At 39.4% G+C, this 17,811-nt stretch overlaps 1 protein-coding gene across 5 annotated transcripts in view; it reads left to right on the top strand.

Annotated features, from left to right (window-relative positions):
- Positions 1 to 17,811, top strand: part of CREB5 (cAMP responsive element binding protein 5) — a 442,951-nt gene that overhangs the window by 327,665 nt on the left and 97,475 nt on the right. For 4 of the 5 annotated variants that reach the window (XM_025291256.3, XM_025291254.3, XM_044946704.2 and 1 more), the window contains 2 exons: positions 7,403 to 7,529; positions 13,819 to 13,929. In XM_025291256.3, coding sequence (XP_025147041.1) covers positions 7,403 to 7,529; positions 13,819 to 13,929 — 238 coding nt within the window. The remainder of the gene's footprint in view (positions 1 to 7,402; positions 7,530 to 13,818; positions 13,930 to 17,811) is intronic. The other variant, XM_044946705.2, reaches the window with a different exon arrangement.

Genomic DNA, 17,811 nt, shown 5'->3' with positions numbered 1-17,811 from the left:
TTCTTATGAAATGCCCCAAATGTAATTTCAAATAAGAAATTAATTTAATTCAGGCAAAAATAAATGGGTCTAGAGCTCACCTGAAAGCTTGAGTTTAATCTAAGGGACACTGATTAAAAAGTACAGATTACCTTGGAGGTAACCAGTTATGCTGTTCAAGAACAGAAATGGGTTATATTAAGTTGCTAATGTAAATTGGAGTTTTGCAATTTGTAAATCAATTAAGTTCATATTAATTAGAGATAATTTACTGAACACTGTTCTTGCCATGTCTTTTGCTAGTCAAAGAGATCCTTAATATCTATGTTTTCATTAATTTGAGAAATATTTATTAAACATCTATTTGGTATCATGTACTTTCTTAAATTTCAGATGTGTCTGCACAGGTAAACAAAGCAGATACAATCTCTGACTTATGAAGTATATGGTCTAGTTGGGAGCAGAGACATTTAAAAAAATTCACTCAAAATTTTTAATGAATTGTAATGGAGAAGCAGAGATGGTAAACTCCAAAAGGCCATGAAATACATCTATTTTGTTCATCATCCTATTGTTGCCAATTGGACATATGTAAATGAATTCTTGTGCAAGTTATCTGGTTTACCAAACAAGTTTTCCCCTCTGAAATTAAAGTGTATAGGGTCCAAAATGTATTAGGTGCTCAGTTGGTTTTTTGATGATTGATTGAATAAATGGGGATAAGTGTTACTAGGGAAGAGTGCAAGATACACTAAAGAGCACTCCAAAAAAGTGCTTGTTTTCCCAGTTATTGCTTCACCCATCCTGGTGTAATCGCCCAGAGAAGATTGTAGAATTACTTACGTCAGTGGTCTGTGGCAGGAAGAAAGACAGTGCTTTCATAAAGCTGGAAGAAAATCATTATGGCAGATGTGTGGAGCCCATGGCCATGAGCTGGGGAGGTAGTGAAGGACCAGATGGTTCAGGGCTGTGGAGCTGTGTTGAGTTCTATCACAAGGATATGGGCTTACTAGTATCTCTGATGAGCCAGAGCATTTGCTGTTTTGCTTTGGCTAGTGTACTAGCTTTTCAAGACACGATGGAGGCAAGGGGCTGGGTCGAGGATAAGATGAAAATACTAAGGCAGGATTCTCTTCCTGGATGCCCAAATGTTGTGTCACCAAAGGAAACGGGACAGAGGGACAATTCTCTCAGGGAGATTCCCGATCTTTATCAGAGGTGAGCCTGAGGAAGCTTAAAAAGGGAAATATATTTTAATTGAATTCTGCTGATACTTTGGTGCTTTTCTCAAGCTAACTATTTCTACTTCTTTGTAGAATTTCTACTTTCAAATTCCTTATTTGTTAAAAGGGGAAATACTGTATTTGCCAGCCAGCTTCAGGAGCTTGGCCATAAGACCTGGTACAGAGCATGAGCTCATTCTGAAAGATACAAGTAATATGATGTCTTTGAGAATGGGGGCCAGATAGCTTTCTTGTTTCCCCAGTTATTACTTCTGTTGGATTTCTGTCATTGTTTTCAGGAAAAACAAAATACTGAGGACTGATCTCTCGGGAACTAGTTTGGTTCCATTTTGAGGAAATATTTTCAAGGCTCCTTTCTGAGAAATACTGTGAAGTCATTTTGCAATTCTGTAAAATCATTGGTGGGAAGAATCCATTTGCCTTCATAGAAGAGTTTGGGATTCTAAAGTTAATGCATTTAAAAACAAATATATATGTATGGAGTTTGGAACATTTTTACATTTGTTAGATTGTAGTTCTTCAGTTAAAGCTAAGGATGGATGTTCTTTAAGATTTCAGCCTTACTCACCGCTTTCACTGCTGTGGGTCTGGATTCAATTCCTGGTAGGGGAACTAAGATCTCCCCCCAACACATATAAACACAACAGAAGATTCTAGCCTTAAGGCACAGTTTCTTGATTGAGTATAGTAATCAATCTATTGTTTGGGTAGCGTCTCAGAATAATAATAGAAACAAAAATAACCACAACTAATTTTTAAGCATATTCAATATACTTAACATATGATAACTCATTTAATGCCATGAGATAAATATCTCTCTTACCCCATTTTGCAGTTGAGAAAACAGAGGTACAGAGAAGTCAAGTAACTCTGCCCAAGGTTTCATAGCTAATAAGTGGCAGAGCTGAGATTCCAATTTTGGCAGACTAGCTCCTAAGCCCATGTTCTTCAGTACCCCATTTTATAATATATTTAGTACCTAGGGAAGAAATCAACTACATGGTCTTTCCAGTTCACATACTATTTGATTATCCTGGCAATTTGCTTTCTTTACAAAACAAGAATTTATATTTCTGTAAAAAAATTTCACTTAGGAGAAGAATAAATATTTCTCACCACAAACTGCCTTCTCTTTAGATTTAAGAGTTTTGCATTCCCCTCTTTTTTTTAAAATATAAATTTATTTATTTTAATTGGAGGCTGATTACTTTACAATATTGTATTGCTTTTGCCATACATAAACGTGAATCCACCACGGGTGTACACGTGTTCCCCATCCTGAACCCCCCTCTTTAACTCTTCAGTCTCTGTATCCCAGACAGAAATTAGTGTGGTAAATTTGGCCACAACAGTTCATTTAAGAAGATTCAAAAGAAACACACCTTTCTTTTCATAAGCAAATACAAAGATAGTGGGCAGCAAACTTTCTCTAATCTGTGTGTGAACTCATGTTATATTTAAATGAGAATGAAGTATGGGCTCCATAGAATGGATTGGGTCCATTTTCAAAAATTTCTCTCACTTTTTAGGGACACCTTCTATTTGGAATTTAAGAACTAAGCACTGTAAGAGCTCAATTTCATTTAATATAGATACACTGACCACCTACTTTGTGCCAGGTGCCAGGTTAAGTGCTGTGGACACACCAGTGAGCAGTAAAGAATACCCTTATCACTATAAAACATATAGCCTCACTAGATTGAGAACATATCCCTTTCAGTTCAAGTCCTAGAATCTGAATTTTAGAGCTTCAGGGGATTTCCAGATGGCCTGTAGTCTGATCCATTCATTAAACAAATGATGAGATGGAAAGCCTAAAAGTTAATTAAGAAAGTTTCTTCTCCAGAATCAGAAACTCTAATAGCAATGGCATCTGTATCTCCTGCTCCTTGCCCACCATTCCTGCCGTTTTTTTGCTTTCAAGGTTTTTTTTTTACAGTCTGCCCTCACCCCCAACATCAGGTTCTTTTGTTGTTGTTGTCGTTGTTTTGTTTTGTTTTTTATCTGCTCAAGATTTCTTAGATGGCTGTGCCCTGACTTTGATGCTAATATTGCTCTTCCAATTTTCCAACCTAATTTTTTTCATCACTTATTTTTTCCCTTTGCCTGTCCACATACCTGGCCTATCTGCCTGTCTTAAGAGTTTAATAACTGATCCCAGGAGGTATGGATCTGGTGAAGAACTGGGAAAGAAGAGCAGTCTGCTGTGACTCTCCTGAGATCTTGCAAACAAAATCAATGGCCCTTGGCTCCTTAAAGATAGTGGGCTTGCACAAGGGCAGGGAAGACCAGCAGACTTTACTGATACTCCTAGACTGGATGCCATCCTTTGGAGGGAAAAACAAGGACATGAAATCTCTTGCTGTGGTACCTATCATTCTGCTAAGGACAATGAAAACAGTATGTCATCCCTGACATCTTAATTGAAAGAATATCTTACATAGATTTCAGCCGTAAGCAGTATGTTTATACAAGTGTATAAAAGAGGAATAATCTGTCAAGTTGGAAAACTCTTAATGCTACAGGACTCAGTTTCATAATTGAACAATCCAACATGAGCTCACACATCTTACCTTGTTCCATGCTTCAATAATTTTTAGTAGAAATTCTTTACCTAGAGGCATATGCTTATTAAAAAGGAGGCTCGGCTTGCTCAAAGTCTGGAATTATTAGCTCATGGCAACAAGCCTGCACTGGAGCAAAACTGTTGAGTCTTTGTTTTCACAACTTTACCACAATTTGCCATCTTATTTTCAGAGCCTTGCTGATGCGTTGTTTGGGAAGTTTTTTTTCTTTAAAGGAATAAAACAAAATTTCACATGGATGAGTGACTTCTCATGTTAGCAGAATTTTACTACTTCACTGGAAAGTTCAGGGAGCAGTGTGAATATCAAAGGAAATGGGCCATGGATTTATTTTAGTATAAAAAAATCAATAATACCTTAGTTATGGGAGGCATCAAGGTGTGATGGAGGAAGCCCTCTATTGCAAGTTGAGTGTAAGTCGTACTTTTTTTCATGACCCATATGACCTTGGGCAAACTTAAATGTTTCTGAATTCATCTTACTCCTGAGTAACATGGGAGTAATAGGACCTACCTACCACATTGCATTGTTTCAAGTCCCATGAAGGTGAAAATATTTAGAAAAATATGAAGCAATGTATAAGAGCAATATAAAAATTTTATGAGTGTATTAAATAATAACTATTTTTATATGTATGAAGGGAATTAAACAATGCAAGTATTCCAATAACACTTAGCTTCAGTGATCTAAATATTCTGGACAAATGATTATTTCTCAAGCCAAGCTACATAATTACCTCATTCTAGGCCTTTGTATAGCTAGTGATTGGGTAGGCATAGGGTTTTTTTGTTGCTGTTGCAGTTTTTTTAGTTTTAAAAGCCTATGTAAGAAGTCTAGGAAATTCTATTGGTTTTGTAGGTGGGGTTGGGGAAATTACTTACAGAATCTGTGTAAAACAGTAATTCAAAATTATTCAGAATTCAAACATACAGGCTTCCCAAATAACCATTTTCCCTTCCACTGTATTTTGCCAATTTGTCTGATTGGTATCATTGGTAATTATTATAGTCCCAGGGGAACCTCATACCCTGAAAAATTTTCTTAATTAATGAAGGAATATTTAATATTTAAAAATCTATGAGATTTATGCATGGTGTGGAAATAACTGACCTAATAAGAACACTGAATTAAATGAAACATACTATTCCCCAATTATTCTATACAACTGGGAGTTTCCCACAGTTTGGGAGAAGAATGAAAACTTATTTTAAATTTAATTGCTTTTGCATATTCATTTGCCTCACCATTAAGTTGTTTAATTGATTTCTTTTAAAAATAGACCATCAATAAAAGCTGATAACCAGGATTATCATTAATATGTTGGGAACAAAATGTAAATGATGATAATGTGTTGCCCTTGCTTATAAGGATGATACTTCACATCAACATAATCAAATATTTTTAGTTGTTTTTGATAACAGTTCTCAAGTGGCCCTAACTGTCTATACTCAAATTGTTATCCTGGTGACTAAAGGGGCAGGCATATGGTTGAAGACTGTATGTATGTATATATAGATTTATGTATGATATGTATGTATGTATATAGATATCTATATCTATCTATCTGGATATTTTTAAATGAATGGATGGATGTATATTTAACTATCTGTAGGGTCTCATTATGAAACTAGGGAGTTCAGATTATTAATCTTGTACTTAGAAGAAGTGACCATTATTAAACATGCTACACTTTGATATATAGCTATTTTCTTTTTAGCAAAGGTCCCAAACAAAACATTAAGACTGGAGAATATAAAACAAAAGTTGTCTGTTGATCAAGCAGCATTTTATACTTCTCTGACTTGAGCTCTGACTATCAGAGACTTTTGACCCAGTGATATTACAACTATAGAAATTTGGAGTGATTGAAAGCAGCCATTTCCTAGACTTATAAAAGCTGAAGGGCCGTCAAAGGCCTTGCTAATCCTTACTGTTCATCTGTACTACAGAGGTCCCAAGTGTACATGTCAAGAAATATCCATAATACTTCATTTGCTTTTCTAAAAACACCCATGTCATTGTTACAAGCTTCTCAGCTTAGCCTATCTATGTAACCACTCACACACATCCTGTTAATAGAACTGGTTGTAATTTGTGTACATCACCATAAACTCTGTGTAAAACTTTTATATTTTCTTATATTTTCATATACACAACTTCCTAAACATATATATCTAGGACTAACTTAGGACTAATCCTTCTATGATATGTGTGAGTGTGATAGCTAGCTGTGTTTCCAAGGGAGATTTCAGGTGAAAAGAATGGAAAACTGACTCTTCTTTGGAATCGTAACAGCAATGTGAAGGAAGAATATCTTGGCATTCTTTCCCCCCGTTCAGGCTCCGTGAGTCACCCATGGGAGGCACATGAGCTCCAAAGAAGAGGTTCTTCATTCTGTCCTTCCCTGAAACACAGGAAGGCATTGCCCTGCAGAGAACATCTCTCTGCAATCTTTACCCAGCTCTTAGCTTAAGAGGTTTTTTTTTTTTTTTTTTAAGAAAATACATTAATTTGGGAAGCACTATTTTTCTATCATGGCATTGAGGATAAGATGCTTTCACATGGAAGACTCAGAGGTTCTGAGGGGTGTTTATTTATTTGTTTGTTTTGTTTGTTAAGTCATTACTTCAATGGTTTGACATTTATATGGCTCCCCAGAGTAAGAGCATCAGGAGATTGAGAATTGAGCCAAGGAGGTTATTTGTTTGCCATTTTTAATAAACACAAATAATTCCCCTTTTCCCTCAGCCCCACATTCCCTGGCTCATTAAATCAATTTAAGGCTCTTAAAATTTTTTCTGGCAAATTGAAGCAAAAGAACTATGTACTCCCCGAAGGAAAGCTTACCCGAGACCTGCAGATCAGGCTGAAATCAATTTCTGTCAAAGAGTCTAACACCTTGAGTTATTACAAAATGAGGGGTCAGTAATTGGGGGCTGGGCCCCAGACTCGCCCCAAGAAAGACTTGTTGCATCGTGTGAACCGTGATCTAGCTACTTTGGTTTGTGACCTGGCTTTGTGTTTTTTTCCCACTCAAAGTGGAGAATTATGAAAAAGTCACAACAGATTTCTATTGGGAAATTATGAATGAAGTTGGCTCTGCAAATCCAGAGAGTGAAAGTATATCCAGAGGAAAGCCAGGCAGGCTTCCAGGCAGAAGTATGGGAGAATGTTATAAAACAAATGCACACAGATCTCAGGCTCTAAGATCCTCCAGAGGGCAGAGACCTCAGAGTAAACATGCAGGATGTCACTACCAGGTCCCTTCTCTTTCCTAAGAGGCAAGGATTGTAGGAGATTTACTGGCTTGTTGTCTATTGACTATCAGTTAGATAACAGAGGTCAGGAAATGAAGTGGAATTTGATGTATTAACTAGGAAGCAGCAAAGGAAGCCAGGCTTATATTTTATTTGTTATTATTTCCCTAATATCCTCAATTATGTGGCTCCCATCAGGGAATCTGATCTGCTGCTCATGTAATGGTATTGTCCCCACTGGTTCTGGACTTGAAAAACTGGCAGTGAATCCCCTGCCTAGAATATCAGGAATAATGTTTGCTATTTTTTCTTTTCTTTTCTTTTTTTTTGTTCCCAGGCCTGTCCCAGGCTCTCTATCTTCTCTGCTCCATCTTCACAACAGACAGAGACAGCCCATGCCAGCCTCCATGCCTGGGACCCTGCCCAACCCTACAATGCCGGGCTCTTCTGCCGTCTTGATGCCAGTAAGTGCTTCTTTCTGCTGAGGCTTGCCCCATTTGAAAAAGTACAGGAAGTGTGCAGATCTAAGCTGATGGGGAAGCAAAGAGCTTCTTATGGATGGAGAGTTGAGCTGGGTGCCAGTTTGCTCTAAGTGCCTAGTTGTGTATCCTTGGGGATCTTGCTGGCTTCTCCATCCTTCAGTGCTTCCATAATGAGGTATAGTTTCATCTTCTTGCTGGTGACAAGTGAGTTTGTAGTACTCAGGGAATGGGATTTGTCCAGGGACGTGGGAGTGTATGACTACTCCAAAGTCTATAGCTTGGGTTACATATAGTGTCCTTAAATTGCCAGTGAGTGGTCTAGCTGGGACTCAGAGTGATAATGACAATAATAACAATAATAATGATGGTACATAATAAGTGCTCACATATACATGCCTATTATTTTTTATTAATGATGCTAGCAGCATTTACTGAATGCTTACCTTGTGCCAATCACTCTCTAACCACTTCATTAACCTGTGAAACAACCCTCTCAGGTATGCACTATTACTATCCCCATTTTTGAATGAAGAAAGCAAGGCAAGAAACGAGCTTGGCTGAGAAGCAGTGCAATTGAGTTTCAAACCTATGAGTTCTCTCTCAACCACTACATGATCCATACATTCTCTCCTTTCACTCTCACGACAAATCTCTGAGGTATGCACTGTTCTTACCCTTACTTTGCAGAAGAGGAAACCAAGGCACAAGAGGCTGAGAAACGTGGTTAAGTGACAAAGTCAGTAAGAGCTTATTGTTGTTCATTCACTAAGTTGTGTCCGATTCTTTGTGACCCCATGAACTGCAGCATGCCAGGTTTCCCTGTCCTTCACTATCTCCCTGAGTTTTCTCCAACTCATGTCTATTGAGTCAGTGATGCCATCCAACCATCTCATCCTCTGTGACCCCCTTCTCCTCCTGCCCTCAATCTTTCCCAGCATCAGGGCCTTTTCCAGTGAGTCAGCTCTTCACATCAGGTGGCCAAAGTGTTGGCGCTTTGGTTTCAGTATCAATAAGAGCCAGTGAGTGACAGAATCAGGTTGTAGATCCAGGTGGTCTGACTTCTGAGTTATTACACTACACCTCCCTGAAAACAATAGATTCACATAGAACGAAGATTCAGACTGTTTTAGAGCTAACCTGCTCTCCTGCCATGGGATCCCCACTGTGTACGTCTTCATCCTCCCTGGCACTCTGCCTCAGTGCACATGCCTAGTGTTACCATTTTCAGGGCCATAAGGGTTCTCGAAAGCCCTAGAGGTGACATGACAATTCAATTAAAATCCTCCCACCACAATATCGGGAATATTTTGCAAACGTTTTTAGCATTCTAAGGAACTGTCTACATTTGCTATTTCATTTTGTTCTCACAGCAGTCCTGTGGGAATATGACTGCAGTCATTTTCAATATACTTACTTTACCAATGGAAAGCTGAGGAGTATAACATTGGAGGGATTTGTCTAATGTCACACAGCTTGAAACAGAAGAGTTACAAGTTACAAGTGACTAGGATACGCATCTCTCCTCATGTTTTGCAGCCCAGATCATCCCAGAATGAGGAATTTGCTCATTTATCTGGAAGCAGGGAGATGGAGAAAGGCTTGATGGCCCAACTGTAGAGACCTAGGTCTTCCCACTGTAAATGTCAGGTAGTTCAGGCTAGAAAGATTCTTTGCAAAATGTCAGAAGGACAGCTGAGCTGGCTGACTACCTGCCTCACTCACCTTAAACATTTTGGATGAAGGAAAGCAGCACCACCCACACTGCAATCCCGGATTTCATTCAACCTCACCAATTGCAAGAGACTTCTACCACAAGCCGTTTTCATCCAGGCTTTAAATCCTTCATTTAAAATTGTTTCCTTTCAGAAATTCTAGGTGTTTTCCAGAAAAATATCACTACAGTGACCTTTTTTCCCAATTTGAATAAACTGTGTACCATTCCCAGGGGCAAAGGTGGGGCATTTAGGCTGCAAAGACCCAGAGAAAAGGTTGCCTGGCACTGGTTTCCACCGTATCAGTTCATTGTACAATAGAGGAGTAGAACAGAAAACGAGTCTTTAAAGTTTTAATGAGAAGTCATGTACTTGAAAATTTTTAAAAATGTTGACGCTTCAGAATAGAAGCAAAGGATCAAGTACATGGTAAAGAGCCAGTGTAGATAACAGAGCCAGAAGTTCAAACCCATGTCAGTGATGTGTACAGCTGTCACGAAAATAGTGTCCATCTAGAGTGGCGATTCTTCACTGGAATCAGTTTTGTCCTCCAAGGGATGTTTGGCAATATCTGAAGACACTCTTCATTGTCACAACTTGGGAAAGTGCTGTGGGCATCTAGTGGGTTGTGGTCAGGGATGCTAAACAGTGTACAATGCATAGGACAGTTACCAGGACAAAGAATTATTTGGCTCAAAATGTCAATAGTGCCAAGATTGGGAAGCCATGATCTGGAGTGACACTAATGTAACTAATGAAAATGAATGCAAGATATCTAAAAGCACTTACTAAGAGTTTTCAGTTCAGTTCAGTCACTCAGTCATGTCCAACTCTTTGCAACCCCATAAATTGCAGCACGCCAAGCCTCCCTGTCCATCACCAACTCCCGGAATTCACTCAAACTCACGTCCATCGAGTTGGTGACGCCATCCAGCCATCTCATCCTCTGTCATCCCCTTCTCCTCCTGCCCCCAATCCCTCCCAGCATCAGAGTCTTTTCCAATGAGTCAACTCTTCGCATGAGGTGGCCAAAGTACCGGAGTTTCAGCTTTAGCATCATTCCTTCCAAAGAAATCCCAGGGCTGATCTTCTTTAGAATGGACTGGTTGGATCTCCTTGCAGTCCAAGGGACTCTCAAGAGTCTTCTCCAACACCACAGTTCAAAAGCATCAATTCTTTGGCGCTCAGCTTTCTTCACAGTCCAACTCTCACATCCATACATGACCACTGGAAAAACCATAGCCTTGACTAGATAGACCTTTGTTGGCAAAGTAATGTCTCTGCTTTTCAATGGTCACTAAGAGTTTTAGGGCCTAGAAGTTTGGGTCCTTTCTTCCTCATTATCAGGTTGCCAGCCCTTGTGCTATAATTTTAGCTTGTCAAGCATGGACTTTCCGTAGAGGTCTTGTGTCCCCTGGCATAAAAGATTAGTTTGTATCTGTAGGTGAAGGTGAGATTCTTAACTGATTTGTGGTACATGCTGTTAGGCTACAAATTTCACAAAGCCCTAGGTCTGAAATAAATGATGAATCTGTTCATTCATTTATTTCTTAAACTTTTGTTGAGCTCCTTCTAAGGGCCAAGCTCTGTGCTAGATGCTGAAAATGTGGTGAAGGCGAAAATAGGCTTTGCCTTCCAGGAGTTCACTGGGTCGGGACTTCTGATCTTGAAAGTCACAAGCTGAAATTATTTGGGAATATGAATACCCGTTTATGATTACAAAAGCCTAGTGGACTGCAGACATTTTTGGCTCCTGTTTTCCAACTTATTTCAAGGGAAAAGAAGAAGCTCAAAAAAGATGATATCCTTTACCTGGATGTTTTACGTACAGTGCTCAGTATTGCTTAGTATTCAGCAAAGCCACTCCCGTCTTCTGACCTCTTCATTCTAGTCCACTCATTAAAGCCACACTCATGGGCAGAGCGTTTATTAGCACAAAGCACCAAATAGTTGTTTTGAAGAGGCTCTTGGTAACCCCATATAATTACTTATGTGGAAAAATGCAATTTTTTTAAGATAGAGAAACCAGCCCTGTTTTTAGTATTCTGTTTAATTTGTGAGTCATAAGGTAGAAACAGTCATAGCCTGTAACTTTTCCAAAAAGTAGGCAGCATGGCTGACTCTGAATCCAGAAGCAGAAAGCAGGCTACTCTCACTTCTTTGTAAAATGGTGCCTCCAAAGCATGATGGAATACCCTGGACAATCATGTGTCCTTCTGAACAATCCTCCCTCCGAAAACTGAAAGCAGAAACTCCTTTGGACTTTATTTCTCTTTGGGAGAAGGTCACTAATTGGAACAAAGGGTCAAATGCTAATCCCACTCTCCTACCCACCAGCCTCTGGAAAATGGAAGTTCTAAGTAATAAGCTTTTTTTAGAGAAATCTCAATGACTTAACAATTAGAGTACACAAATGTACTTTATTGCACTGAACTGTACACTTAAAAAGAGTTAAACTAGTAAATTTTAAGTTATGTATATTTTATAATGATTTAAAAAATAATTTTTAAAAATTAGAATACTCAGGCTGCTTGAAGATTTAGGGGAATATGAGAATGAATGCAGCCAGCCCATATATTTTAATTCCAGACAATTCCAAAAAACATCATTTGGATTTGCAAAGTATTTACATTGTATTAGGTGTTTTAGGGGATCTGGAGATGATTTAAAGTATAGGGAAGGGTGTATATAAGTTTTATGCAATTACTATGCCTTTTATATGAGACTCGGGTACCTTGGAATTTAGTGTCAGAGGGGGGTCCTGGAACCAATCCCTGGGGAATATTGAGGGACAACTCTATTTTATTTTGCTGAACTGGTGCGCACAAAAGGTTTTGCTAGAGTGGTCCAGAAAGTTCACCATCATTAAATAGCTCCTTTTGCAGCAGTTTCACAAAGCCATACACTGCTAGATAACTGATAAACTAATTCCGGCTAAGGTATGGCTGATGGTACTTCACTGTGATGTGATAGGAAGTGTGCCCCAGTCATTCATGACAAGGCTTTTAGCACGTACCTCTGCTCATCCACACATTGGTATCCTAACAGCAACCCTGCCCTTGGGGTGGACACAGCAGGAACTGCAGTGATAATCTCAACAATGGAAGGGACCTTAAAGGGTCATTTTGTTCAACTATTACTCTCAACTCTTATCTGTGAGGTTTCTCTCCTGCACTGTTTGATGAGCTCCTTTGATAAGGAACTCTATTTTCTAAGACTACCTAGGCTAACTTTGAGCAGAAACCTGGTTCCCTAAAATTTCCGAACATTGTTTCCATTTCCATCCTTTGGCAAATGGAAAAACTTTTGCATTGAAGTAACTATTTCTCTCTTGAAGGAAGTCTTAATTATTTTCTGAATGATTTCAGTATTAAGTACACTTGCATTATTCCTGTTCTTCAAAAAGTGTTGGTTTTCTACTAAATGGAGAATGTTTGTCAGACACAGTCTTTCTGACTGAAATAGAGATTTTTTTACTGATTCATTTTTTAACAGGGACACCCTGGAGACAAAAGCCAGAACTCAATTCAGATATTGATAATCGAATGTTAATTGTAGACACAAGGGCAGGCTAGCAGGACAGTGGGGGGCGTTGATCACATGTCTTCAGTACCCACACTGCTTTCTTTACCTTCCAGAGCTCTAACCCTGCTGTGAGGCCTAACACTGCTGCTGTGTAGAGTCAGACAAGGTTAACAGGGAGGAGAAGATGTGCCAGGGGCAGCAGCTCAAATACCTCTGCTGGACCATTTTGATGGTGGTCATGAGAGCAACAGGAAGACACATCATCTTTAATAGGGTGGCTTTTAAAATGAATTTTTTCTTACTGCTAAGATGATTCACATTGCAGTATAAAATTTGGGGAGAACACAAAAGCCACAGATAGCTTGAGATAACCATTTGGTATATGCTATATCCTTCCAGCATTTTTCTAGGCATGTGTTATTCTCTTTATAGCTATGAAATGGAAAATCCCATGGACAGAAGAGCCTGGTAGGCTGCAGTCCATGGGGTCCCTAAGAGTCGGACACGACTGAACGACTTCACTTTCACTTTTCACTTTTATGCATTGGAGAAGGAAATGGCAACCCACTCCAGTGTTCTTGCCTGGAGAATCCCAGGGATGGCGGAGCCTGGTGGGCTGCCGTCTATGGGGTCACAAAGAGTCGGACACGACAGAAGCGACTTAGCAGCAGCAGCAGCTATGAAAATAAGCTTGATGAGTAGTATTCAGATTGTTTACAAAGTGAACACTTGTGGGAGTGTTGCATGGTTTTGTAGAAGTATTGCCTGCTTTTGTTTGGAAATGATCTCCCATCACAATATCGTTCTCTTTGGCATTGGGCTTATTCTCTAGAACACGCGGCTTTGGATAATTATTTGCTGTGCCTGAGTTCAAGACTTAGGAGTACCTTGCTTACCCTTTACCAAACTGCAGGTTTTCCCTGGATTCATTCACAGAAATTCTACACAATCCATTTGAAAGAGAAATGCAGCTTTGTCTATAATCTCAACTGCCTTTCTCAGACTTCTGATTCTGTTACTTTCCTTTCTCTTAGATGGAGAGACAAATGTCAGTGAACTCCAACCTCCTGGGAATGCAAGGTCCAAATCTCAGCAACCCCTGTGCTTCTCCCCAAGTCCAGCCAATGCATTCAGAAGCTAAGATGGTAAATAACAATTACAATCATCCTTTTCTTACTGCATGACTTTTTCTTTTGATTTCTGCTCTGACTTCCAAACTCCAGTTAAATGAGGTAGATGGCTCCGTCTTTGTTTTCAATGAATAGGTCTTTCTGTGGAAAAGCAGTGCAGAACTTGGCCCTCTTTTTGAGGCTATTAGTTACTGAACCTTGGCGTGGGATGCTCAGGTAACTAGCATTGGATCAGTGTGTAGCCTTAGTGAAAGGGACTGTTAGAAGTTTGGGGAGATCCATAAGAGTTGAGGTGGGATACACCCAAATATGTGTATATTTGTTCAGGAACTGAAATTAACAAAAAACAATCCAGAGTTTCTCTTCTTCAATGTAGTCACCATTTCAGTGCCACTCTTCCTGTCCCCAATAGCCACCAAAATAGATGTAATTTTTAAACACACAAGTAGTACGAAAATATTTTCATTTTTTGTGTTATAGTCATCAGATGTGACATTGATTTGAAAAGACCAGAGTCTTGTTTTCTCTTGGGGTAACTGCAGCTCACACTGAAATGTGTGATTTCAGGTGACATTTAGTGACTTTTAACATATGAGATTGATGTGCACTGAAGTCATTCTTTCCAATCAAAGTGATAGATTCATGCATTTATATCCTACTAAATATTAATAAAAGCAATGTCTGTTCGTCTTGGCCATATAAAGTCAATTTGCTGGTTACATTTAGCAAAATTACTTGAGGGAATAATTCAGTTTTTGTATACATTCTGACACTGCAGTTGGTAAGGTGTCAGATGCCAACAAAATACACTGCAGCAAAGTTTTTGTATCTGATATTGGGTAAAGATAGCTTTTGCTTAGAAGTTGCAGATTTTTTTGCTTTGCTGAGTGACAGCATAGAGACCATGTCGGAAGGCTGAGGTTGGATGTTATTGACATCTCTGAAAATTAGCCATCAAAATCCAGGGACTTTGTCTTCAATGGCAGTAAGTGTTTTGGATGCTGGCTTTGGTCACTTTCTCTTGGAAATTTCTCTCATTTGACTTGCACCTTCTTAACCCAAGGAAGCAACTGAACTCCCAGTGTTGGCTACCCCGGGCACATAAAGTCTGTGGTTGGGAGAGGTCTCTTTGCTGGGCCGCAGTCCCTGTGACATGCCAAATGGCACCAGCATCTTCAGCAAAGCTCGTTAAATCTTTTTGGAATCGGCAAATATTTTTTCAACTCAAGCCCTGCTGAGCCAAACCAAATAATTGCTGGCAGAGTAAAATCCAAACTGGCATCTGTTTTGGAGACCAGAGTAATGCCATTTACATTTTTTTAGAGGAAAATAAAAAATGAACTGTGAAGGTACTTAAGAAACAAAATTAAGTTATTCATGTGTATGAATAAGTGTTCTGGGTCTAAAACATTAAATGCTACTCCTTCAGCCGGATTATTTCTGAATCATCTAGTTTAGTTCAGGGTCTGTATCTCTTTTGAGAGACCCCACCAGACAAACTTGAAGGAGATTCTAAAACACAATTCCAAATGAAATTTCCCTGCCAGTTGAATTTTCCTGGATTGTATGCCACCGTTCAACTCAGAAGTATCCTATCCCTCTTCTTGCTGGCAAAGAAGGAAAATGCTTCCAAGGGGAGTCCAGGTTTACAGTTATTTATATGCATGAAATAAGAACATATGATAGGGTAGATTAATAGTGAATAATATCAGCAGGAGACAAAAGGGAATTGGGCTGTGCTTATAAAAATAGTGTTACCCTGCAAATGTTTGTCGAGTTAAATTTTGAGCAGGCATACTCCTCTGCTGATTCATGTTCTAAGTGAATGAATATTTCCAGATCCATGATGTCTGGGCAAATGAACTGTATCATGGAGTTGATACAGCTTTTCCCTCTGCTCCAAACTCCCACCCCCTAACCCTGTTTTTGCCAATACAAATTTGGATTCCTGTTCATCCAAAGGGAAAAATTGTAATATTGGCCACTTATATTTTGGAAGAATAGCATTTACCTAGTAGCTTGGAAAAGCGTTAAGTAAATGACTTTTAATACATTACTCAGCATCCCTATTCTGATTTCTGCTCACTTTATTCACTGGAGAAACTAGTTATTGCTACCTACTCACTGTACAGTATTTTCTAGCAGCTTTGGGTTGCTTAGACGAAAAGTTTTTATGATAGAAAGTAGAGAAGAAAAAAAAAATCTTCCATGATATTAATGTCAGCCAGAGCCTCCACAGGTTTCTCAGAACTATGGGCTTTGTTGTTCTATGCCTAATTTTCTTCCTGTGTAAAAGCTGGAATGGATTCCAGATTTCAGCTAAGACTCTTGTTTCACTGTTTTCAAGGACTTTTCCAGAGGTCACACATGGGCTATTGTGATGAAGGCACTCTGTGGGGTGTGTGCTCAGAGCACACGAGCAACCAGAGAGCCGCCTAGGAGGTATTGCCCACCCCACAATGCTGCAGACCTTGTCTCCTGGGGCCTGGGTGTCCATTTTACAGTCCCTTTTGGCCACTGACAGATGTCATAGTCCTGAATCTCTGGTGAAACTCAGAGGTCCTGGAGGTGGACAGAAGCGTAAGGCAGGATTGCTTTCCATGTACAGCTTTGTTAGAAGCTGATAACTGATTGTTCGATAGAATGCATCCATTCTCCTTGCCCTGAATGGGTCATTTCTCCTCTGGGAGAGAGCAAATCAGTGTCCCCAGTAAACTCTCCAGTGCATTAATCTGCAACATCCTAAATTGAAATCACACGTGTTTCTCTTTTGATTTAATGTGTATTAATATCAAGCCGTGCACTTTGGTGGACTGTAGTCACATCTGTCCAAGCTGATTTTATCATAAGTCTGGCAAAAGATAATTTAGTGTTATGGATCTTTCTTCTGAAGAATTAAGCCAACAAACATTGGATAATACAAGTGGATATGTGCATACTGGATTTTGTCTCAGGGTCAGAGCAGATTCAGAGGTGTAAGAGCCTCCCACCTTTCTAACTACACAGGACGATAGGCTCTTCCTCCCAGGGTCCTACGATCAGTGAGTGTCTTTCATGAAAATAAGGTCTGCTAGAAGGAAATTTTTACTGGATATCTGGAAGACAGTTTTAACACTCAAAGGGGAAAGAGAGAGAAGGAGGGGGATGAGCAGAGAGAAAGGGAAGGATGAAGGAGACAGAACGGGTAGGAAAAGCAAACCAGACTGGGATCCTGTTTCCAGCCTCTGCTGGGTGTGTGTGGCTCTGTAATGATGTAGATGCGGTGTTGTCAGTTCTGTAGATTTGTGCTCATTCCTGTTTGTGAGAATTAGACCAATTCTATCTAATTTTTTCAAAGGTTTTCCTTTTCTTTTTTAAAGAAGTCAATAATAGGGTTGGAAAATAAATAAAGCATGGGAAGAACTTGTCCAAACATCTGTCTGGAGTCTCATTAATGATGAGATGACAACTATTATCTATTATATTGAACCTGATGATGAGAACGGCATATACACAGCCTTTCCTAGAGGGCGCTGGCCACTCTGCCCACGAGTCACCGTCAGTTTGGACAGGGGTAGGAAGCCTAGGAAATAGTGACACCAAGGAGAAGTTATGTATAGCTCTGACCTGATTTTATTCTTAGGACAGCCCCATAACAGGGATATTGTCCCCATTTTATAACTGAGACTGAGCTTCACCTAGTTAAAAAAACTGGCCCAATGACATATCATTTAGCAAAAGCTAAAGTCTCAGACTCTAATGGCAAAGCATTTTCATCACAACACTGATCCTTTAGATAAAAATATACAGGTTCCAAGTGTTGGTAAGCAGCAGATTAAATGAAATTCATTTTAGGTTAATTTATATGTACAAACAAATGGGAGACAAGGATGGCTAGGACAGTGTAGACCTCTTTTA

This window comes from Bubalus bubalis, chromosome 8, assembly GCF_019923935.1.
Source record: "Bubalus bubalis isolate 160015118507 breed Murrah chromosome 8, NDDB_SH_1, whole genome shotgun sequence".
Lineage (NCBI taxonomy): Eukaryota > Metazoa > Chordata > Mammalia > Artiodactyla > Bovidae > Bubalus > Bubalus bubalis.
This window is presented reverse-complemented; position numbering and strand designations above follow the sequence as displayed.